Source organism: Canis lupus, chromosome 5, assembly GCF_003254725.2.
Source record: "Canis lupus dingo isolate Sandy chromosome 5, ASM325472v2, whole genome shotgun sequence".
In the NCBI taxonomy this organism is placed as follows: Eukaryota; Metazoa; Chordata; class Mammalia; order Carnivora; family Canidae; genus Canis; species Canis lupus.
Genome location: NC_064247.1, coordinates 51067631 through 51076065, shown reverse-complemented (window position 1 = coordinate 51076065; position 8435 = coordinate 51067631). Strand labels below are relative to the sequence as shown.

The window sequence follows — 8435 nt, the reverse complement described above, 5'->3', positions numbered from 1 at the left end:
GGAGTCTGGGGTCCTCAGATGAGTAGGAGAGGGCTCTAGCCAAGAGACACAGAAGTTGACAATGATAATACTTTGGTAAGTGCTATTTTAGAAGTTTTGATGGAATGTTATGAATGCTCAACGGGAATATTCATTCCACCTGAAAATAGAGTTAGCGAGGACGGGTTCATAGAGAAGGTGCTATGTATGCCAAGCCTTGAAGGATGGCTGAACTGGAAAGGAAAGGTATTCCAGGTAGGCGGATGAGCTCAAGCAGAAGCATGGAAGGGTGAAAAGGTACGACATTTAGATTCGCACAAAGGTAAATTTCTCATAGTGAGTGTGTAGCTATTAAGCTTAGGAATTTATTAACCATTTTTGAGTCATGGAACTCTGTGAAAACCAAATAAAAGCTAATGATTTCTTTCCTCAGGGGAGCAAGGATGTGCCCATGTGTGCATGCACGTACACAGACATAGAGTTTTGTAGGCTTTTTCATTGAGTTCATGAACCCCCTGCCCCAGTGGACACAGAGGGTTAAGAATCTCTGTTTGAAATATACATACATAAGACAAATTAGAATTAACGGCTTTATGTGTCACTGGCTTCATCTTCTCCAACTACTAGTGCTACCCAAAGAATAACTCATTCAATGGCAAAATAAAATTAACTTTTGTGTTTCTACAAAATTAGCTGATTTTCTGTGTCCAAAGATCATCGGTTAATTTCTTTCACCACAGCGATTTTTCTAACCCCTTTGTTAGAATGGTTAGAATTTCAGGGATACATATTTAGAATGTTAGTTGAAACAAACAAGTGTGGGGGTAGGCCTGAGTTTCAGGCTTTTTTTTTTTTTTTAACACTTGGAGTCTAAATAAAGCTGGGGAGTGGTGTGGCTTTTCTGTGCTGCTCTGTTGTCTGGGCTTAGTCTACCTTTGCAGGTAATTAATTCCCCAGCCTGCTTATTTTTTCTAGTTGGCTCTTGTTTAGCTTCCATAGAGCCCCACCCCAAAGTGCTTTATTGTCCCTCTGCTGACTATTCCTACATATGGTCAAAATCAACTCACCTTCCGGGTTGCTGACATCGGCAAATTCACTGTTTGGCAAACTCTGCTCTGCTCCCAGTAACCCTTTGGTAGTGTTATTACAACGGAGTGGATCTGATAGCTAACAAGTCTGTCCGATCTCTTCCACTCCTAGGTACACTCCTAAGGAGAAACTCTTTGTGTCTTTGGATTTACAGCCACAGGCAGGGTATTAGCACTCTCAGACCTGTTGGGTACCAGAGCACTGCTAATGAGCAAACAGCCCTGCCTCAATTAGTGGTTTGTGAAATATTCCTGGATATCAAATTGCTTTTGCTGCTTGATAATCATACTTGCTCCTGGGATGAAAAGCGACGAGGCAAAAATTGTTCCCTTGTTGCATACTACCTTGTTGATCTCCCGAGTTATATCTGTAGACAGAATTTAAGGTTGCCATTTCCCCAGAGCTAAGGTTTGATTTACAGATGTAATCATTGTGTTGGTGTGTTCATGGTTTCTCTTATGAATCTTTTCCATGTTACATAGATTACTATCTTTCAAGGCTCTTTCTGTAATAATAACTTAAACAAGGTTGATTATTTTAGAAACAAATAAAGAAATAAACTATAGAAGAATCCCAAATGGTAAATTGCTATAGTGGTAATTTGTCTAAGTATGGGTGATTATTTCAGAGAGAGAGAAGATGGGAATGAAGGAGGGGGGGGGAAGAGAGAGAGAGAGAGAGAGAGAGAGAGAATATTAATGAAACGGGGAGAATCTTTCATCCAGATTGCAAATTCTGTGTTGACTCTTCCTAAATTCTTTGCTTCTTAATTACCCAGTAACTTCAGATGGCAGTAATGTTAACCCCAGCAACTGAAAAGAAAAGCTTCAGTGTAGAGCTTGGGAAGAAAAAAGTAGTAAAGGGAAAGGAATTCAAGATCTGTTATTGGTATTTGAATACGTTTATTGTGACAAGAATGCTGTTATAAATATTCATAAGCAAAGACCATCTTTTTTATCTAGGGATTGTTAAAAGATTCCAAATTGGAAGGATACATCTTTTGTAAAAATCTGCCACCCTTCCTGATTTGAGGATGAACAACTACTCTTAAAATTTCTGCTAATGTCGTAAATGGTCACAGCACATGCCACTTGGTATAATCCGGACTTTAAATGGTTTGACTTCCCCGTGGACTGTCTTCCCCGTCCACCATAACCTCCCTTCCCTCAGCCTTCTGAAGGGCCACACTACCTTTTGTAAGTGACTCTATATGGATGGTTGGGGGGGGAGGGAAGAGTAGAAGCTGAGGAGAGCATCAGCTACAGTTAATTCTCCAGTCCAGTAGAGAATAGTTTTCACTGCTATACATCAGTAAGCAGCACTGAGAGTGGTCTTAGTTGACACTCTTCACTCTTTCAACTCCACCTAGATAGGTTAATCCGCAGATGATGCAGAAAAGAGGTTGTGGGAGGGGTACTTTTCCAATATTTTATTGTATTTTCTTAAATATCCTTTCTGGAATTCTCAGGAACAAAACATAAAAAAATTATATACTTTATTACAAATGGTAAACTCAGAGTGCTCCAAATCTCTTATTTACAAACAACACTGGGCGGGACACCCAAACAAACAAACATGAAATAACTTACAAAGGCATGAAGCTGTTTATTGACAGTAATCAGCTTTCATCAAATTAAAAAATATATATATGTACATACACAGTTAAGGAAGGCAGGCCAGAAAAGAGTTCATCTGCAGGCTCAGCCTCGCTCTCACAAACCTCCCTCCCGCCTCCCCTCCCCCAACACCCCCCCTCCTCCCCTTTGTGTTCTTAAGGAGTACTACAGAAGCAATCTACAGTCGCTATTGCAGTTTGGAACCCTTCCCCCTCCCTCCCCCCCCCACCCCTTTAATACTGAATGAGATCGAATGTTAGGTCCATGCAGTTCTTGGTCAATGTTAAAGAAAAGTCTAACGTTCTGTTCGCGCGGGGACAGCCCGTCCGCAAAGCGGGGCAGCCCGCGGGCAGCCGCTCCCTGGCCCCGTGCCAGGGGAGGGCGCGCCAAGTCCTTCCCACTCGTGCACACTGGGGGCGCCGTCAGGACGCCGCCCAGTCCAACTTGGATACCCTTGGCTTTAGTCCTTGGACACTTCTTGTCTCTCTCGCTCTCTCTTGCAACTTGTCAAGTTCTCAAGTTCTCTCGCTCTCGCTCTCTGTGTGTGTGTGTGGTTTTTTTTTTTTTTTTCTCCTCTCTCTCTCTCTCTCTCTCTCCTCTCTCTCGGTTGCCCCTCAAGCCCCCGACAGTCTGTCCTCAAAACGTTTGCAACTGCTGCGTTAGCATGAGCTGGCACCCACTGTTAACGTGATTCATGACTTTCTGTTTAAGCTGTGCCACCTGTTCCCTGAGCATGTTGGCCGTGGACGCCAGCTCCGAGTTCTGCGCTTTCAAGGTTTTCACTTTTTCCTCCAGCCGGGCGATCCTCTCCAGCTTCCTTTTCCGGCACTTGGAGGCAGCTATGCGGTTCCTCATGCGCTTCCTCTCGGCCTTGATCCTCTCTTGCGACTCCATGTCGATGGGGGACAGGGGCGGCGTCTCCCCGGGCATCTCGGGCACCGTCTGCGGCTCCTCCTTCAGGGCCTGCAGGCGCGGGTGCTGCACGGGGAGCTGCTGGGGCAGGTGGTGCGGCGCTTGCGGGGGCTGCTGCGGCTGCTGCTGCTGCTGCTGCTGCTGGGGCTGCGCGGGAAAGGCCAGGCCGGCCGCGCCGTAGGAGGGCGCCCCGCCGCCGCTGCTCAGCGCGCCCGGGTTGAAGTTGCTGAGGTTGGCGTAGACCGGCGGCTCGCTGTGCAGGCCCGCGCTGAAGCCGCCGCCGCCGCCGCCGCCGCCCGCCGCGGAGGCCACCGCCGGGGCCACCATGCCCGCGCCGCTGACCGGCTGCGCCGCCGACGTGACGCTGGGCAGCGTGTTCTGGCTGTGCAGCTCGGCCAGGGCGCGCACGAAGCCCTCGGCGAAGCCCTCCTGCTCGTCCGTCACGTTCTTGGGGCACAGGAACTGCGTGGGGGTCGGCGTGGTGGTGATGTGCCCGTTGCTGGACTGGATGATCAGGCGCTCCAGCTCGGGCGAGGCCAGCTTGAGCAGCCCCACGTCGGGCGAGGTGAGCAGGTCCGAGTTCTTGGCCCGGAGGTGCGGCTTCAGGCTGCCCACCGGGTCGGCCAGGTTCAGGGTCATGCTCTGCTTCAGGATCTTGGGGTTACTGTAGCCGTAGGCGCCGCTCTCGGACTGCAGGAACGAGGCGTTGAGGGCATCGTCGTAGAAGGTCGTTTCCATCTTTGCAGTCATAGAACAGTCCGTCACTTCGCGCGGGGTTACTTTGGGCTGCGCGCAGAAGTTTCGGGGCCGCAACAGCGCGCTGGCGAGCGGGGGACCCCCGCGCCTCCCGGGTGGGGGGGGCGGCCCTGGGCTAGAGGAAAGTTTCTGGAGGGGCGCGCGCTCCCGCCGGCGGTCCTCCCCCCGCGCCCCGCTCACCGGCTCCGGCCGCCGCCGCGCTCCTCCTGGGTCAGCTGGCGCGCGCGCTGCCCGCCTCGGGGAAAAGTCGCGGTCACCCACGGGGCGCGCTCGGGGCGCTCTCGGGGCGCGGCGGCTCCCGGGGGCCCGCGGGCCCGCCCCCGCGGCGACAGGGGGAGGGGGCGCCGGGCAGCCGCGGCTCGCGCTCGCCCAAGTTCAGCCACCGGGGCGAGGGGCGCCGAGCGCACGTCCCTCCGCGGTCTCCTCGCTCCGCCGCCGCCTCTCTCGTCCCGGCCGCCGCCGCCGCCGCCGCCGCCGCCGCCGCCGCAGCCGCCGCAGCCTCAGGCGCGGCAGAGCTTTGCAAAAGTTCGCTCCGGGACCCGGGCCACTCGTCCCCTGTGCTCCCGGCCAGGAAAGTTCTGAGCCGCCGCAGCCACTCTCTGCACTTGCGCGGACGGACCGTCGCCGCTCTCCGCGCTGTCACGGCTCCCGGGCGGCGGGGCTCTCCTCCCGGGGGCGGCTGGAGAAGGGGGTTCTCCGGGCGCTCCCCGAAACACCAGCCCGGGAGCCACAGGCGCTAGCTCCGGCCAGTCGGCGAGGAAAATGCAAAACGGAAAGCGGATTTTGCAGCCCGGACTCTCCGGCCGTCTCGCCTGCCCGCGGCCGCCCGCCTCCCCGAGTCCGCGCTCCTCCACTCCCACCTCGCCGCCTCGGCCACACTCAGTGCAACTCTGAGCCCTTATCCAGCCGGAGCTCAACACTTATCTGCTACCAGTCAACCCCTAAAAATAGCCCATGATGTCACCCCAAGGCCTTCCCATTGGCTCGCGTCGCTCTCCAGGGGGCGGGCCCGCCCGTCGCCATGGAGACCCCACCCTAGAAGATTCTTCTCCGGCCCCGCGGAGGCTCACGGGATGAGGTAATGCTCCGCTGCCCTCCTACAGTTGGGCCCTTCTTTCTCCTCCTCCCCCTCCCCCTCCCCCTCCCCCTCCCCCCTCCCCTCCCGCGCGGCTCGCGCCCGGCTCTGCCCCCGTCTCCTCCGCCGCGCGTCTTTCCCGGCCCGCCCGGTGCATTGTGGGCTGACGTCTTGGGATTTGACTGTCGGGTGACGGCGGCTGCCGCGAGCCGGGCGGACGCGGGCGGACGCGGGCGGACGCGGGCTCCCGCGGCCCGGGCGGGCTCCAGTTCAGGGCGCTGGCGGGAAGGCGCGGGGACCCGGCCAGGTGCCCGGGGCCGAGGGCGCGCGGGGTGCGGGGAGGGGTGCACCACTCGGGGCGCTCGAGGTCCTCCGCGGGCGCCGCGCCGCCTGCCGCGGCTGCAGGCCGAGCTCCGGGCCGGCGTCCCCCGCCCCCCCGCCCCCCCGCACTTCCGGGGGGCGGGAGCACCGCCCTTAAGGTGGCTCCCTTAAGTCCCCTGTGCGGGCCGGGGAAAGCGGGCGTCCGTTTGGGGCCGGTCTCGCGAGCGCGCCCCCTCCCGCCCCCCGTTGAGGACGCCGCGAAGTTTGTGTCCCGGTCAAGTTCACCAGCGGCCGCCCGCGCTGCTGTCCCGCGGCGCCGGCCGCCCAGGGGCCTGCACTGCTCCAGACTGGGTGCCCAGCTCGGTCCGCGCTGCAGCCCCCCACCCCCCGCACCCGCAGCGCACCCTGCAGGCCGAGGGAAAAGGGGTGCGAGGGTTCACAGTTCTGCCCGCGGGGGAAATTTCTCTCCTAGGGGGTGGAATTAGGGGGCAGCTCAGCTTCCAGTTGTGAATGAGCGTGTAGGGAATCCGAAACTTGGGGAACCCCGGCGATCGTCTGCTGCACGCCCCCGCACAGCGTGCAACCACACGCGCGCGCACACACCCCCACACCCTCCGAGTCCTGATTTGTTTACAGGAAAACAAGTCCCGAGAGTGTCAGATACTCAGGAATAAGTCACGCAGCGAGTCCCGGGTGGGACCTGGATTTCACACCGGCTGCCCTCCCGGCCGGGTGGTGGGCCCATATCCCGGGTGGCCTCTAGGAAGCGCTAGACTCATGTAAGTGGCGCCCTTTCTGCGGTGGTTCTTTTATCCTCCACCCCCCCACCCCCCCCACCCCACTACCCCGCACGCCTTGGGGACAGAAGTGTGTGGCGGAAAGAATCCCGAAGCCGGGAATCGTGGCTCCTGCCGTGGCCCAGCGCTGCCACGGCGTGAAGTGAACACGTGGCTGAGCTCTGAGCTCCTGCAGGTCTGCAAGCGCCGCGGCGGAGACCCAACCCCCTGGGCTCGGTTAGGGTAGCGGCATCGCCTCCAGCACCAGGAGGTGGTCCTAACAGCCCGACCCTTCCTGGGGGTGTGGGGGGTGTGTGTGGGGGTGTCCCAGAGCCTCGTTGGAACGCCAGGATTTGAGTGTGACTCGGCAGGACCAGGTGCACTTACTCCAGTGAGGTGCAGGGAGAGGAGGAAGATGAAGGAAAAGCTCAGGAGTCAGCGCCTCCGCGGGCCCTGCATCCCTCGAGGACTGGAGTTTGGAGTTGGACCTGCAGCCACGTGGGTTCTTAAGGTTCTAATTCTGGCTTTTCAGCTTCTGAACTTGGGGACTCCAGCTTTGGGTTTACAGCCCAGAGCTTTAAGGTATTTGTGGCTTTGGGAGTTCAGACTCAGTGGCCCAACAGCCGCTAGTGTTGGAAATCTTGACAACTTTTCTTCACCCCACGCACTCGCCTCTCTTTCCCTTCCGCAGCAAAGGAAAACTGAGTGGCTCCCCCCTGCCCCACCCCATCCCACTGGCAATACGGTGATGACAAGATCCAGTTACTTTCCTCAAGGAGAGAACATTCTCTATTCTGTTGCCCTGAATCCTTTTCTTTTGTAATCAGGGAGCTGACGTTCTTAATAAAATTTTTTAATGTTAATGGTAATAAAAATAAATGTCGTGTATTAAACACCTACCACGAATCAGGCATTCACCTGAGCAATTTAAATATGCTCTTTCTTCCTATGACCATCTCGAGCTGCATGTGTTCTTATTTGGATTTAAACGTGTGAGGAACTGGCCCCAGGGAGCTTAAGAATCTTGCTCAGGTCACACAGACCGCTGAAAATTGACCTCAGGTGTTTGTTACATTCCCTTGTTTCTGCTCTGCTCTGGCAGACTTTCTTGTAAAGTATTAGTTGTCTGTAGGGGAATGGCACTTGGATGGTGGGATAGAACAAATTACCATGCCTGATTTTCTGGAACTCCTTTCAAGCCTCCTTTCAGAGCTCCTGTATTTAGAAACTTCAAGACTTAGGAATATGTGTGTGTGTATATATATACACACACACACACACATATATATACAATATATATGTATATATATACGTATATATTTTGCCTAAGGGTTCTGTGTGTTTCTCTTTGCCTTATGTGGTTTAGTAGGCTTATTTTCTCCTTATGTTGAGAAATAGCATATTTTATCCAAAAAATAGCAGATCTGTTCATGTTAACACCCCTGCTTGGAAGCTTTCATGGTTTCCCCTTATGACCTGGAAACAGTTTGGAGGCCTCTGCCTGGGAGAAGGGCCTTTCATGCTCTCACTTCTGCTCTCCTGCCTCCTCTCTCACTTTCAGGATCAGTCAGGAAAGGCTGGGCTATGCTGCTCTAACAAACAAGCCCGACATCTCAGTGGCTTATCTCAGGGAAGTCTATTTTGCGCTCATGCTACATGCCCCCACTCAGGGTCTGCAGGGGAGTTCTGCTCACTGTGGACACTTGACGACTTGGGCTGAAGATGGCTTCGCCTTGACACGTGCTTCTCATTACTGTCTTGGCTGGGGGGAGAGAAGGCAGCAAACTATTCACTGGCTCTGGAGGCATCCACCAGGAAGTGACACACTGCACTTCTCATGTATCATTGGCCAAAGCAAGTCACATGGCAATGCCTAATTTTAAATCTCTGTAATCCTGCCCAGTATCTTGA

The 8435-nt window shown here is 55.1% G+C and overlaps 1 protein-coding gene and 1 long non-coding RNA gene across 2 annotated transcripts; one reads left to right on the top strand and one right to left on the bottom strand.

Annotated features, from left to right (window-relative positions):
- Positions 1 to 2482: 2482 nt before the first annotated feature.
- Positions 2483 to 5467, bottom strand: JUN (Jun proto-oncogene, AP-1 transcription factor subunit). Its single transcript, XM_025427814.3, has one exon. It carries the CDS (start codon positions 4344 to 4346, stop codon positions 3321 to 3323), a length of 1026 nt encoding a protein of 341 aa, XP_025283599.1. The 5' UTR covers positions 4347 to 5467; the 3' UTR covers positions 2483 to 3320.
- A 1067-nt stretch (positions 5468 to 6534) lies between these two features.
- LOC112647116 (uncharacterized) lies at positions 6535 to 7426 on the top strand. The gene is made up of 2 exons (XR_007410834.1): positions 6535 to 7022; positions 7216 to 7426. It is a non-coding gene; the product is annotated as an uncharacterized LOC112647116 (long non-coding RNA).
- The last annotated feature ends 1009 nt before the right edge of the window (positions 7427 to 8435 follow it).